The 16,752-nt window shown below is 41.0% G+C and overlaps 1 protein-coding gene across 1 annotated transcript; it reads right to left on the bottom strand.

The window, feature by feature from the left end:
• Positions 1-10,551: 10,551 nt before the first annotated feature.
• Positions 10,552-11,001, bottom strand: LOC133799641 (uncharacterized). The gene has a single exon (XM_062237639.1). It carries the CDS (start codon positions 10,999-11,001, stop codon positions 10,552-10,554), a length of 450 nt encoding a protein of 149 aa, XP_062093623.1.
• Positions 11,002-16,752: the final 5,751 nt, after the last annotated feature.

The following is a 16,752-nucleotide window of genomic DNA, read 5'->3' as shown; positions in this document are numbered from 1 at the left end:
ATCTTCACTCATATGACATGGTTATAAGTATCATCAGTTTCAAAACAACTCGATTTAAAACTATAAACAACTAAAAAAACTAAAACCAACTCATACCAAGTAATCCCCCCCCCCCCCCCCCCCCAAACTTGAATAACACATTACCCCCAATGTGTTAAAAAGATAAAGTGAAAAGAAAACTTACCTCAGTACCATATAAGTATGGTGGAGGAGGCGGCGGCTGCTGATAGGGATGAAGCTCTGAAGGATACTGAAAGTAAGGCTATGGAGCTTCATTTGGATTCCAACGATTGACCAATACATTCAGTCGATCAACATGTGTATGCTCATAAGCATTCCTAGACATCCAATATTGTTGCGTATGGACTGAATAATATAATTCAACTAATCATGTGTATATTGGATGTTAGGGTCAATTAGTCCACCCAATGCCAATGGTGGATCCTCAACCATAGCCTCCTCATTTTCCTCTTCAGCTTAGGCAGCTTCAGGTTGAGCATCGACAGCTTGTCGACGATGAAAACGAGGTCTTTGGTCCTCATGGTAAAAAACAACAATAGGTGGAGCATAATTAAACACCACACCCCTGGTAATGATGCCTTGCACCTTACCCTGAACATCAGTATTGTACATGGGCACCCCATAAGTCTCACATAAATCTGTTATAAGCGAAACATGTCCCAATCCTATAGTAGTCGTAAGTCGAACCATAAACCCAATATTGTTTCTAATTTGTTTCCCCACATCAATCTTCACCCCCTTCATGATTTCATAGACCATAAGCAATCAGTCCATGGAAATACCAGAAAAATTTGAAGAAGGGATCAACCGATCGCTCACAAAATACATCAACGCACGTGCTATATGGTTCAATTGAGTCATGTACATATGCTTAGGCTCATCATGAGTATAAGTCACTCGAGCCCCAAGACAACCAATATTCTCCACAAACTCTACATAATCAATCTTTGTGCGTAGAAACGATCTAAACTCATTCTGCTCCTCCATATAATTCTGAAGGTCATAAAGATGATTAAAGGCAGTCGTACTCACCAGCACCTTCTTCCCCTACACAAAACATTGGTTATTCTCCTGCTCCTGCCAATTGGCATAAAACTCATAAACCAAAGAAGCATTTGGTTTTTTAATTCGCCTATTATCAACCAATGATTTCCAACCTCTTTCTTGCAGAATAACTCCAATAGTCTCATAACTCGCACTATCATATGGTTCATTTTTATAATTCATTCCTCGTTCGGGAATCAAACGCATTCTACTTAAACCCTTATATCACTCTAGAGCCTCTTTACTAATGAATCTTAATCTATCGTAAGAAGTTGACCCCCTTGAGAACGAAGCACCACCACTACCTCGCTCAGGTCCCATTCTTCTCTTCAAAATCTTAAATTCTACATAAAATTGGACAGCACCTCCCCTTGTTTTCTTTCACTTCCCTAAATCAACAAAATCACCATAAATCTCACTAATAATCTTCCCAAACAAACAATCAATACCCAACTAGACAATAGAGCCTCTTAACCACCCAATTAACAATAAAACACTTCAAAAACACCAAAATATCAAGAGATTAAGAGAGAAATCGTTTACCCACAACTAAGAGTGATGAAAGATACTCCCAATTCCTCAAGCTTTCTAAAGATTGAAAAATCTCCCCCAAACTTTGAAATTAGGGTTTATGAGTGGAGAAAATAGGATTTAGGCTAAATTGATGGTGGAAAAGTGATTGAATGAAGTTTATAGGAGGATTATTGAAGGTTTTATGGAGAGATTTGAAGGTTTGGCTTGAAAAAAAAATGGTGGATTGGAGGTCGGGAGTTCGAAGTTTGTAGAGAGAAAGTGAAGAAGTGAAGGGAAAAATCTAAAAAAAAAAGGGTTAAATTATATTTTTTTTCGAGGGTGCGTTGCGGCTCCAAAAGGTTACGCCGCGACCCGTGTCAATTCTAGGTTTAGTTCTGGGGATGCGAACCGCGGCTCAATTTTAGGGTGCCGCGGCGCCTGAGCACTTGCGAAATTCCTTAGCTCTCTGTCTGGGCATGCACCGTGGCTCAAATGCAAAGGCGCCTCGACTCAAATGCATTCCTGCGAAAAAGTGCTTTTTTCACGATTTCCACAATTCATATTTACAATCTAAAGTCTAAAAATCCAAAATTCTAAAGAAAAATTAAAACAACATAAAAAATTTAACACTAAACATACAAAATTGTCCAACTAAAACAAAACAAAAAAAAACAAAATTATATAAAGATCTTTGGATGCCTCCCAATGGCAGTGTCGTTGAGGTCATTTAGTCGAATGCTGAATTCCTCTTCAATTTCAACTTGGATCAAGCCCACCCCTCACGTCCTTTAGAGCCATAATGTCACGAGTGGACGCTGGTTTCTTGTTATTGGAAATCGGTGGAACTTTACCTCGCTCATGTAACATTCGAATCTTCTCACTAAAGAACCTTTTTAAATGATGACACACTTTTCGCATACCACTTTTAACCGTGGAATTTTTCTTAGAGACATCCAACTTGTTCTCTCCTCTTTTTACCACATCAACTCTACAACAAGTTGAAATTTCTGTTGTTGCAAAGACATTAAATGTTACCTCCTATTTTTGCACTCGCAGCTTCAACTCACCCTTTTGTTCATCGATTAATGCCCTACCAGTAGCCAAGAATGGCCTTCCAAGATGTTTACCCAAAAATGGCTCCTGATGATGTGGCAAGAATTTATTACACGTGGTTGACGCGTGGCAGCGTTAAAGTGAAGGGATGTTGTTCGCCTATCGACCAGGTGTTTTTTGCCTCATCAAATCTCGTGATTAGATGCGACCAGTCTGGTCGTATACTTCGGTTTAATTCCTTTAAAGATATGTAATCTTGTAATAACTACACTGATTATCTTTTCTCTTTATTGCCTTGATACACTGATATTAAGGATAATTAAGGCCCATTGGCCCATGTAACCCCCTTTAGCCTATAAATATGAATGAGAAGGCTGAAGGAAGGGACTTTTGAACCTTGAACTTGAATACTCATAGAGAGAATATATTGTGATTATCCACCGAAAAGTTGTAATTCTCCTAAGGCTGGTGAAACTCAAGAACCCTAGTTCTTTGATCACGGCATTAGGATTCAACACCAATAAGAACACTAAGTGGACGTAGGTTATTACCACGCAGTTGGGGCCGAACCACTATAAATCATTTTTGTCACCTTCTTCCCATTTGATTTCATTCTTGATTTCCTTTTTGTTTCATTGTCGTTATTATGACTCTGTGTCGTTGGCCAAATTGAGGGTCAACATTCTGGTGCTTTCATTGAGAGATTAGTCAAAAAGCTTAAAGAAAATCAAATGGCGAAGACATCCAAGAGAGTAGGACAAGCTATTGGCGCTGCGTCATCTCAACCTCCTCCTCCAAATGTGGCTGAAAATGAACCACACTTGGATTTTGAAGAGGAGGAAATGGATTCCGAGACGCTGAGGGCAACACTAGGCATGTTGCAAGACGAGTTGGCCAGTCTGAGGGCCAATCAGGAAAATGTCGCAGAGACCTTGGCGCTACAACAAAGGGAGATTGAGTGTCAGCGCTAGGAGCTAAATGAGCGGCATGCAGAAATGGACCGTCGGCAGAGAGATGCCACGGTCACTCTCGAAGCAGCCATTCAGTTGGCCAGAGGGCATGCTGCGCCAGCTTCTCAACCGGATCAGCCACAAAGTGCACCACCATAATGGGCCCCTAATCCAAGTCCTCCGATCCAGCCAGCAAGCCCGCAAAGGCTGGAGCAGCCACCTGTTGCTCAGGATGATAACCCAATTCAGGATCCTGAGCAACAACCACCTTCTCAAGCTGGTCGTGACAATCCTCAGCGCCAAAGGTAGAATAGGGCCGAGCAGCCGCCCCGTAGCCCTAGACGCCCAGGGGACGATGAGCCCAATCCACCGAGAAGGGGGCAACGTCCTTCTGTCCACAGAAGGCATAACGAGTCAACCTCTATGGTCAGGGGCCCCACACGGCATAATAATGCCCAGGGACCCACCGACCAGTGCAGGCCTCCCCCTGACGCTCGCAAAATGCCAACCAAAGGAGGAAACAGCGTGACCAGCCAATCGCGCCAAAGTCGGACGCAATTTAGGGACGGAGATGTCTACAATGAGGCCAACTCCGGCAGGGGGAGTGCTGATCGAAGGCATGGAGAAATAGGTGGAGACAGGAACCCCCCACCAAGAGACAATAGGCCTGTAAGCCATAACACTGGGGGCAACCCAGACAGCATAACGTCTTTGATCGGCTAGGAGTTAGCGAGCAAAGGCGCAGGGATGATTACTTGAGAGACATACTCAACGACAGGCGCGAGAGGCACGATGAGTACGCTCCTGCAGCACCAGTCGCCCCAGCAATCCCATACGTGGTTCAGGCTCAAATTGATGCTCTGAACCAGGCAGCACAACAGCTGGTCGGGAGCCGGACATCCCACATAAAGTACGACCGGAGGAGAGGCACTCCGTTTATGCAAAGGATTACTGTGGCAGAAACCCCCAGCAAGTTCAAAATTCCAGTACTGCCGAACTTTGATGGGTACAGGGACCCAGTATCTCATGTGAACAAATTTGAGATACAAATGGATATTCAAAAGGTGTTGGACGATGGGCGCTGCTGGATCTTCCCCGCCACACTATCTGACACCGCCCAGGAGTGGTTCTTTAAATTCCCTCCTGCTAGTATAGTATCCTGGGAAATGTTCATGAAGGAATTTTACAGACAATTCTACACGGGTCGCGTACACCCCACTGAGGCCAACCAGCAGGTCGAGATACGCCAAAAGGAGGGAGAGCCCTTAAAGGAGTATGTCCAACACTTTATGCGAGCAGTGGCTGGAGGGAAAACAGTGGGTGACGAGGGAAAGATGATGGCCCTAACTGCCGGGGTTAGACGCCATTCCCCCCTCTGAAGCAGCCTGAGAAAGAATGGGGTAAGGAGTACCCAAGAATTTCTGGACCGAGCTGATCAATACATCAAGCTCGAAGATGCGATCGCCAACGATGGGAAGTCGCCCACGAAAGATAAGGGACCGAAGGAAGATCCAGCCAAGGCCGCCAACGGGTCGGATAAACCCAATGGCAACGAAAAACGTAACGGGAGCGGAAATGGCAGAAATGGTAGAAAAAGGGCGGGCAATGAGCCGTCAACATCTGAAAATAAATGCCCCAAAGGCAATAGATATGAGCCAAGATTCACCAACTATACGTCCCTTATCGAAAGTAGAGCAGAGGTCTATCAAGCGACCAGCTCTAACGTCCCTTATAAGCGACCATCGCCTATAAGTAAGGATATCTCTAAGAGAGATACGACAAAATTCTATCATTTTCACAATGACTACGGATATGACACCAATGAGTGCAATCAGTTGAAGGACGAGATCGAGTTCTTGATTAGGCAGGGACACCTAAGGAGATATGTACGAGCCGCGGGAGGTTCTCAGCGAAAGGCTCCAGGTGGCAACGAGCAGGTGCTTGCACGCCAATGCTCGCCTCCTTTACAGCTAGCTCCTATGGCAGGAATGTTACTCACCATCTATGGCAACCCACACATTGCAGGGGATAGTGGGAAAGCAAGGGAGCGATACGCTCGGACTTTACTCCACAACTAGGACATCGAGATGATGAGTGTGACGGATCGAGCACCAAAGAAAGCTTGAACAAAGGAGGAGTTGATAACCTTCTCTGAAGACGATGCTCAGCACTTCCGATTTCCACACTCCAATCCGCTGGTCATTGACGTCCAAATCGCCAACATGATGGTTAAAAGGGTGTTGGTTGACACAGGAAGCTCAGTCAACATCTTGTAAAAGTCTTCACTGGAGAGGATGAAGTTGTCCGTCAAGGACCTAGAGCCATGCAACCAAACCATATATGGTTTTTCTGGCGAAGGGCTCGCCCCGATAGGATCGATTAAGCTCCCAGTTACAGCAGGAACTGCATCTGCGAACAGGACATTACTCACTACTTTCATAGTAGTTTATTTTCCTTTAGCGTCTAATGCTGTAATTAGAAGGCCAATTTTGGTCGACCTGCGAGCCGTTACCTCGATATGGCACCTTGCCATGAAATTCCCAACCGACGCAGGGATAGGATGCATGTTGGGAAACCAACGGGAAGCGAGGGAGTGCTACAACACCTCAATATCTAAAGCAGAGAAAGGTGTATCGAGGGAAGCTGCCAGGAAAGAGTTGCATATGGCCAGTGATATGCAAACCCAACCAGGTGATTGTGTCACCAAATAAGGTGTTGCCCAAAGTGAGGACAGGGATTTGGATCCTCACTTTGGGGATTTTGATGAAGAGATAGGACCCATGGAGGACCTTGAAGAGGTCCAACTCGATGATGCAAATCCGACCAGGGTCGTGAAAGCCGGTAAAAACTTAGAGACAACAACAAAACAAAGGCTGGTGGAATTTTTAAGAAAGAACTAGGAAGTCTTTGCATGGTCGCATAAAGAAATGGTTGGAATAGAACCTGCGGTCATTAGCCATGTCCTAAACATAGATAAGAGTTTTCCACCAGTGCAACAGAAAAGGAGACGGCTCGACAAAGACAGATCAAAAGCTCTAAAGGAAGAAGTTGAGAAGCTAAAGGAGAATGGATTCATCCGGGTAGCATTTTATCCAACCTGGATCTCTAATCCCGCACTGGTTCCGAAGCCGAATGGCAAGTGGAGAACATGCGTGGATTTCACAGACCTTAATAAAGCCTGCCCTAAAGATTGCTTTCCACTCCCTAGAATCGACCAGCTCGTCGATGCCACTGCGGGGCATGAGATACTATCATTCATGGATGCGTACTCCGGGTACAATCAGATCAGTATGCATCCCCCTGACGAGGTTCACACTAGCTTTCGGACCAATACAGGGCTCTACTGTTACAAAGTAATGCCCTTCGGTTTGAAAAACGCTGGTGCGACTTACCAGCGACTAGTCAATCACATGTTCAAGGAGCTGATCGGAACAAACATGGAGGTATACGTCGATGACATGCTGGTTAAGTCAAAGAAGGCAGAAGGATATATAAGGGACTAGCAAGAGTGCTTCAACGTCTTGAACAAATATCAGATGAAGCTGAATCCTCTCAAGCTCCTCCGTCTCCTTTCTGCTCGCAATCAGATTGAGCTCAAGCTGTTTGGCTTCTTGGAAGTTGAGTTTGGCACTCTCCCTGAAATTTTCTTTGTCTTCATTAGATTTGTTCAGGGCAGCCCGGCACTCCAACAGCTCTTCGGTCAGCTAGGCTTTCTGCTCGCGTAGTTCATTGTTCTGGTTGGTCAGTTTTGCATTTTTCTTGAGCAGGTCAGCATTCTTCCCCTCGAGCACCTTCACTGCCTCAGTATGCCTGGTGTCAAAGTCTTTGGTCTGGGTGACCAAAGTCCCCGTGCGGCGCCAACCAGCAGTGATAGTCAGCAATCCCTGCGATCAGATAGAGATAAGATATGGCAAAATTAGAAAAAGTAAAATGACTCAGCAATAGAAAATAACTTACATTGACTATCTCATTCAGCCCTCGGTTTATTATTTGGTCGGCCTCCATGGAGCTGGTGCCGACGATGGCCTCTTTGCTGCGTTTGTGCTTGGAGAGTTTGTATATTCTCTCCCTGGCCGAATCGACCACGGTGCTGACCAGAGTGTCTTTGGGTTGAGTGTGGCGTGGCTGGTCAGTAGGCGCTAGAGGAGTAGAGTGTTGGTCGACCGGTGCAGTTGGAGACGGTTGGTCGAAAGGAGAAGGAGGTGGTGCTGTTTCCTTTGTGGGAGGTGGTGTGGCTTCCTTCGAAGGAACAGCTGCTGAAGGACCCTCAGTCCGAGCTTTCTTTGAGGCAATTTTGCTGCTTTCTCTGTGGACCCTCTTGCTATCTTTCTTCTTGCTCGAGGGAGTAGCAGCGGCGGTGTAGTGATCGAACATGTCTCCAGATGACATATCTGCAAGTGAAGAAACATTGCGAGCGGTTAAACAAAATTTATAGGAGGAGATGAAATTAAAAGCAAGAAAATTACAAGTAAAGTACTCGTGCTATAACTACTGGTCACTACATTACTTACTGAACTACTGCTACACTCACTCACTGCCTGGAAGAAATCTGAATTTAAATTTGGAGTGTACTTAAAGTTGTCGTCCCCATTAAATAAATGACAGGGAATGGGCAAACTGTCTAAGAATGAGAAGACAGTACCGTTCTCATCTTAAGACTCGTCGATGGGTGCAGGGGGTTCGGAAGCTTTCTTTTTTCCCTTTCCCGTAGGGGCAGGGGGAGCAGCTGCTTGCGAGGTGCTGAAGGGTTTCCTGATTGTCACTCCAGTCGTCCTCCTCCTTTGAGGTTGCGACACGTTGGAGTGCTGCTCGGGAATTTCTCCACCAGTGGCACTCCCCGCCGTTGACTCCCTCACGTCTTGGTGAGGTGCCAGAAGCCCGACCTGTCTTAGGTTGGCTTCAGTGACCAGTTGTTTGACACTTTTTTCTACGTCAATCATGCTAGTCACTAGCGCTGCTTGAAGCTCCATTTCTGGAGTAGGAGCTGGTCGTAGCCATGGACCTGAAGAGAACTAATTTTCTAAGGAAAATGCAGATAAAATAAAAGAAAATAAATGACCATGAGAATGAAGAAGTTACCTCCTTGGGTGAAGGCTAGGTTGTTGGCAACCTGGTTAGTGGTAGGAAGAAATAAAGTTACCCCAGAAAGTCTGTACTTTCTGAGTAAATTATTTATCATCCTAGCAGTGATCGTGCTAGGGGGAGCAAGGTACCATTCGACGTCAGGTCTAATGGAATTGCGAAGACGGGCCTGTGTTTGGATTTCGGGATCAGTGGTTTCGACTCTACCACTGGTCGAAGGAATCTCAACCTGAGAAGCAGGCTGATTTTCAGAAGGTTTTGATGGTTTCTTTTTCTGGGCAATGGATTTTACTCTACCCATTTTGGATGGACTGGAAGGAGGTCTGTTGAGGGGAATTCGAGAAAAAGGGATTTCTGGAATGAGTAGCGACGGTTGTTCTTCGTCCATGAGCAGTTGTGCAAGCAGATCGTCGTCAATTGGCCTCTTACCTCTCCACGGATCTTGCATGAAAATCTGCGAACAGAGAAGGGGAGATGAGAATCTACGGCCTAAAAACTTGTGTTAAAAGTTGGAATAACGGCACTCGCATATAAAAGTTAAGCTTTTATACAACCAGCAACATTCTAGCAAAAACATTATGTTTCATACGAGCAATTTGGAAAACGGATCAAAAAGCAGAAGTAAAAACTTTTTCAGGAAAAACTTTTTCGACTCTGAAAGGGCGAGAAAAACCCAGTTTTCTACAAGCTTAAAAATCGAATTTTTACTTATATTTTACACCCTAAATTCATGATCCTAACTACCAAACTAATTCCTAACCCCAGCAAGGTGTTATTTTCCTACCATATTTAGCACAGATCAGCGTACCCATTTATCCCAAGATCATTTTGCAAGAACTAACAGAGATATTCAAGAACTCAAAAATCGAAAATGATGAGAAAACAAGCATTACACGGCACAACGTGACATAAAAGAATCGATTAGAAGACTTACTTGGATGAAGGACTGAGAAGATTTCAGAAAATTGGACAGGCACACCGTGGATCAGCAAACTTTTATGGGTTTAGTTGTGCTTGGTTCTACAGAGTTCTTGAAGGCAAAGGGTTCAGTAAAAGGTAAAAAGTGAAAAGGATGGGTTATTTATATTGATCATAGCACTGTAAAAGAGGTAATCATGGAATTACTTTTTCAAGGCATGGGGGAATGCGATAGCCGTCAGACAACTTTTGGGAAACTAAAAAGACATGATTGGTTGCCTTTTTCGAGAAAGCATGGACGGCTCTGACAGATTTGGTCGGGTATGCGAAGGGTCAGTCTCTTAAGTTTACTTTATGCTGGTCGCAGTAAAATAAACTTGGGGGAAAATGTTTACCCAAAAATGGCTCCTGATGATGAGGCAAGAATTTATTACACGTGGTTGACGTGTGGCAGCGTTAAAATGAAGGAGTGTTGTTCGCCTATCGACCAGGTGTTTTTCGCCTCATCAAATCTCGTGATTAGATGCGACCAATCTGGTCGCATACTTCGATTTAATTCCTTTAAAGATATGTAATCTTGTAATAACTACACTGATTATCTTTTCTCTTTATTGCCTTGATACGTTGATATTAAGGATAATTAAGGCCTATTGGCCCATGTAACCCTTTTAGCCGATAAATATGAATGAGAGGGTTGAAGGAAGGGACTTTTGAACCTTGAACTTGAATACTCATAGAGAGAATATAGTGTGATTATCCACCGAAAAGTTGTAATTCTCCTAAGGCTGGTGAAACTCAAGAACCCTAGTTCTTTGATCATGGCATTAGGATTCAACATCAATAAGAACACTAAGTGGACGTAGGTTATTACCACACAATTGGGGCCGAACTACTATAAATCATTTGTGTCACCTTCTTCCCATTTGATTTCATTCTTGATTTCCTTTTTGTTTCTTTGTTGTTATTTTGACTACGTGTCTTTGGCCAAATCGAGGATCAACACAAGAATTATTGGAATATTTTCATCTTCCTCCATATCAAGAAAAATAAAGTCTGCAGGAAACAAGTTGAATTTGTCCACTTTCACCAATACATTCTCAATCACTCCATGAGGATGTTTAACTAAACGATCCGCCATTTGTAAGGACACAGTAGTAGATCGAGCTTCTCCCAATTTCAACTTGTGAAAGATTGATAGAGGCATTAGATTTACACTGACCCCTAAATTACATAAAGCCTTTGTCACCACTAAGCCCCCTATAAAGCATGGGATATTAAAACTACCAAGATATTTAAGCTTGGGAGGTAGCTTCTTTTGAAGTATTGCACTGCACTCCTTAGTAAGTGCCACTGTCTCATAGTCCCCCAGTTTCATTTTCTTTGACAAAATTTCTTTCACAAACTTCACATAACTAGGCATCTATTCTAGTGCTTCAGTGAAATGTATGTTGATGTGAAGCTTTTGAAATACATCTAAAAACTTGGAAAACTTCTTGTCATACTTATTCTTTTGAAGCCTCTAAGGATATGAGATATTGATATGATGATCTATGCTTATTTTTGGCTGCTTCTCTAGAATCTCAGTAACATTTGACCCACTTACTTCCTTCTCTTCTGTTGTACCTTTTATCTTTTGTTCCTGATTCACCTCCTTTGACTGATTCTTTCTTGGCTCTCATATTGTGTTCCACTCCACAAAGATATTGCATTGCACTGCTCTTTTGGGTTTACCTCAGTAGTGCTAGGAAAATTTCCTTTAGCCCTGTTTTTTTTATCAAAGTAGTCAGTTGACCGATATGAGTCTCCAAACTCCTTATAGTTATCACATATCAAAACAATGTTCACGTTTGATTTCCATTTCATGTAGTTATCACCAATCAATTTCTCATTAGCAAGTAAAGCAGTTACAAGGTTTGGATTGGACATATTGCTGAAAATTAAATAAATAGAATATAATGAATTAATGCATATAATAAATATCAGTTTATATTTGGAATAGTAAATATGATGCATGAATTCAACACATAAAATAACACATAAAAAATTTATTACTAGTCCAAGATAGATTAATTTGAAAATTAATGGACCGTCTTAGGGTAGGTCAGACTAATTACAAATTAACCTTGAGACAAGATCTCAACTCCATAAGTGAAAACTTAAAAACTCTCTTTTCTCTCTTGACTTATGAATTACCGTTAGTTTGGTCAAGATGCACTAGTCGCGCTCGAAAGCCTAGATGCATCTTCGAAGTGTAGCATATATATTTTTCGATCAATGACTTAACTTAAGAGTGTGCCTTAGGGTCAGTCAAACTTGAAATACATCATTAATCTTATTCTCATATGAGAAGTCAACCTTGAGATAAAATAAACATATTCGAAAACCTATCCTTAGGGAAGCCGCAAACGGAGGCTACACGAGGCCCTTCCTATGCCTCTCGGTGTTCAACCATTAATGGAGACCATGGGACTTATTGTCATAATTCCCTCTACCATTCACTATTTAAAAAATTTTGTTTTTCTCAAAATCAATATTTTTTAATTAGGTTGTAGTACTAATTAAATTAATTTTACCAAATGATATTCTAATTAAATACTAATCAAATTATGCAAAATAAATAATTGTGCCCTAGATTTTATTTTTCCCTTTTAAATAGAATGCCATTTTATTTAATAAAACAATTTTATTTAATAAGAAAATAAACAACTTTAAATTCTTTTACCATCTTAACTAATTAAGACTAAATTAATTATATGAGTTATCAAATAAAAATATATATAATCAATCTTAAGCATGTTTCTAAAGATATGCATGCTTAATACGATTATGTGGGTAATATGTTATTATGCATGATAAAGTATTAAACAATTTAATCGTGTTCAAACAAATAAATAAATAAAAGCGAGTTGGGTGTTTTGGGTATTTCTAGAAAATTACAACACTTGCAAAAAATAGACAAAAATAACTAAACTAACTAAGGCCTAATAAAGAGCAACTCCTTTGATCTTGGACCTTCTCTTTTAGTCTTTGGGTCATTACCATTTTAATTAACCATTATGAGTTAAATAACTTTTTAATTATTTTAAACAAATTAAAAATAATTAAACCTTGGGTTTTAATACCCAACAAGTTATTGAGGGCCAATTGGAATTTGGACTCACCACAATTAACTCAAAAATTATAATTAAAACACTTTTAATTATATTGGGCTTAAAATAGCCCAAATGAATAATTACACATTCATTAGGATTTGCATGACACAAACCCTAATGGGTGTGTCAATGGTTAGGTTGTGGCTGGCCGTGGTGCGGCTGAAGGTGCATAGGAGGCTGGGCCTGCAGGCGTGCGCATGGTTGTAGTGGCAGCGGCTCGGGCCTCGGGGTTTGTGCTCGGGACTCGGGCCATTATAGAATTTTTCAGAATTTAAAATAAATTAAAAAATTCTTATGCCCCAAAATGGCTTACAATTTTTGTATATCTAGAAAAAATAAGAACATTTCCTAACCTAAAAACACCATGAAAACCAACCCTTAAGAACATAAACTATTCATACACAAACATTCATCCATTCATATATTACAATATGATACCCACACAGTAATTAACACATGCAGGGATTAAAGATGGCTCTAGTACCAATTGTTAGGAACGGTTCCTAGTGCGCATCATAAATTGCGGTAATGGTATACAACAAAAAATTTCATATAAACAATCTTTATATGAGGATCTTTTAATATGCAATATGTTAATCAATATATAATATGAATATGAAAAATAATACGAAAATGATTTACCTCTTGTAGCCTATCAAGAATCCTTGAATCTTTTCGTATATGTTTCGATCTTCCTATCCTTATTGAAGTACTCACACCTAGTGTAACGACCCAAATTTGCTAATAAGGCTTAAGGACCTTGATTAGCGTGCCAGGAGGGCATGATGGGAATTATGTGTGATTTTATGAATTAAATGCATGATTATGATTTAAAGCATGTTATATGACTATTTGTTTATCTGAGATGCATGACTATGTATATTAGTATGCATGTAGGCCCGGATCGTGTTAGAAGGGCATAACTGTAATTTTGGCCTTGTTGGGCATAACTGCATTGATATGTGATAATTGTATTCCGTGATTTGTACCACGTGAGGGTTGTGTTATTGTTGTGATGCACGTGCCGAGACGGTCCTAGAGAGCTAGTTAACTTAAGAGTCACAACGGGATTTCTATACCCGGCTCGGGAGGAGCCTAGGGGTACCTCGGGATTTTATGGTTAAGTTGAGATTTAGCGGGTAATGGTTATTGGAGATTTAGTAACCTGGGTAACCATTAGTTACTGCTGAGAGTAACAAGTTTTAGAAAGAAAATGGTAGAAATGAAATAGTAATGAAAGGACTTAAGTGCCCTTGAGGTTTAAGTAGGAAAGGATAGGCAAGGAGGGGCAAAATGGTCATTTGGTTGGGAAATAGATAAATGGCAGCTGGGATTTAGGGGTATACGGTTTGGGGCATTTATGCCACTTGAGGCTTGATAGAAATTGAAGAGAAGAAAGAGAAGGAGAAAGAAGGTTAGGGCAAGAAGAAGAAGAGAAGGAGAAGTGAGAGTCTAGGAGGAGATCAAGGACTTTGTGTGGGTTCTCCATTTGAGGTAAGGGTTTTAGACACATCTATGTTTTGATTTCTGTTTTGATTTGTAAAATCTAGAGCTTGAGTTGTTTTTGTTGAGTTTTGAGTTAGTTGTTTGAGTTTTGGTTTGGGTGGCTGAAAATAGGAATCAAGGGGTGGATTCTTGGGTGTGTTGATGTTTTGATCTTGTACCTAGTGCCTATATGTTGTTAAGTTGTTCATATGAAGCTTGGAATTGGTTTTGGGGTTTGGGTATTGGTTTGGTGTGATTTGGAAGGTTTAAGTTCGGGAAAAACGCAAGGGAAAACCCAGATTTTCTGGGTTCGCGTATGAGCGCCGCGGCCCTGTTCTTGGGCGCCGCGGCGCGAGGTTGCATCAGGAGGAGGCCAAGTCGCTGGGCGCCGCGGCCCTTGAAGGGAGTGCCGCGGCCCTAGGCCAATTTTGACACCCAAAATTCTGGTTTTTAGGGCTTTTGCCCGGGGACTCGGGGGATGGTTCCGGTGTATTGTTTTAGGGAATTAGAGGTGCCGAGAGTGCGGGATTGGTCCCGGGAAATGGTTTTGGGTTTGTTAGTATTAAAAAGTGTTTTATGTGTGTTGTGACTAGGCTATTGGAGAGGCTCATGCTTGAGGACCGTGCTCGCGGCTTTAGTGCATCAGGAGGCTCGGAGTACAGGTAAGAAAACTATAACACCCGAGATTGGGGCATGGCCCCACTGTGTGATTGTAGGGCATGGCCCCGGATTGTATTACGTACAAATGCTTAACCTTAAATGAACCATGATGTGTGTGAATGTTTATTTTGAATGTACTATATGTGTGATTATGATGAATTGAACGGCAAGGGCCGAGTACGGCGTAGGCCGGGGCGGCCGTGGGGCCGAAAGTAACACACAGCACATGGGATGCTTATATTCAGGGTGGGACCCAAGGGATACATGAGTTATCCTCGCGGTGAGAACCGAAACTCCAGGCTTTGGTAAGGCCTTGGGGGCGGCATGGTCGTACTTGTTTATTATGATGGTTTTTCCTATGTGTCAGTGAATTATGCCAGCTATTTGATTTGCATATGTTATGTGTTATTTGGGTTTTCTTGCTGGGCTTCGGCTCATGGGTGCTCCGTGTGGCAGGTAGTTGCAAGGACTGAGTCAACCAACCATGAGTACGGAGAGCGTGAAGCGACGCGTACATGTTTGGCCTGCCCGACTGCTTTAGTTGGGGGTTTCTTCAAAAATGGCTATAATAACCTATGATTTTATGATTTCTCAACTGTAACCTTATTTCAAGATGTAATTAGTTTTCAAACCTTATTTTGGGATCCCAAATGTTTAATAATAGAAGTTTTAATGAAACGACGCATTTTCAGAGATTACAGCCTTAACTTTTAACTAGTCACACTTTTGTTTCAAAACCTCGGTTAGCGAGTTCTTTGCACACTGTTTTGTCTTAAAAACTCACTTAGTAACGGCTCTAAGGAAGTAGGGCGTTACACCTAGATCTTCCAAGACGTTCTCTACACCTCAAGATGTGGGTGGGCACGTAGAGAACAATGATCAATTTTGTGAATCAAAAGTATTCTCAACACATGAGACTTTTGATTATAGGCTAGAGAAAAAAAGTTTTTTTTTTGTGACAAAGATGATAGTTTTCCTTCTCTGTATCAAACTTGTCAAGACCTTGTTGTTTCTATTTTCTATCAAATAGAATATATAGACATTATTACCATAATAATAATAATAAAGAAAAATCAATCATCTTTTATAATAATAATGATAATAGACAAAAATCTAACATTCCATTTTAAAACCCCTTTTTTTAAATGTTTAATTAATTAATTAATTAAAAATAAAAATAAAAAATCAATATCTGATAACATCAGATGTGCCACACACATAGATCAGTCCAAGCCCTATGCGTGTGGCCTATCCCTGAAAAATAGGATTTTGATTTTTCATGTGTTTTTATTTTAATTGATTAATAATTAGATATTCAAATAAGGTATCATTTTTTTAAGGAAAAATATAACAACTTAAATTTCAAAATTCAAAATTTGAATTTCCATTATCATCTTACTATTATTAATTAAATAAATATAATAATCAAAACTAATTTTGACTATCCATATTTATTTATTCACGAGTAAATAAAATAATTGATTAAAATCAATTTCTTTTATTTCTACACAATTTTGAAATTGCACAAATGCAATAATTAATTGTGCAACTTCAATGATCACATAATTGCACATTTATCCCGAAGAATAAATATTCTCTCAAATAGTTCATTCACAGTTTAACCATTGTATCAAGTCTTACCTCGATTAGTGCTGATAGAGCTGCCCGGGGGACCTATGGACCAATAATTCCAAACTCCAATAAATAAAAGATTATTAACCAAAATTATTTGATTCAATAATCATATTTATTAATCTCATGATTATTTCACTATAAATATGATACTGAACTCTTGAGAATTAAAGACATATTTACTGAATTCTTTATTGTAATCATAAAGTGTCCATTGATATAACCATTACATACAAATTAAT

The sequence above is a fragment of the Humulus lupulus genome, chromosome 9 (genome assembly GCF_963169125.1).
Source record: "Humulus lupulus chromosome 9, drHumLupu1.1, whole genome shotgun sequence".
Classification (NCBI taxonomy): Eukaryota; Viridiplantae; Streptophyta; class Magnoliopsida; order Rosales; family Cannabaceae; genus Humulus; species Humulus lupulus.
This window is presented reverse-complemented; position numbering and strand designations above follow the sequence as displayed.

Excerpts from the sequence above, each read along its gene's own strand:
- LOC133799641 (XM_062237639.1), bottom strand. The coding sequence starts at position 11,001 with ATGCCTAGTTATGTGAAGTTTGTGAAAGAAATTTTGTCAAAGAAAATG.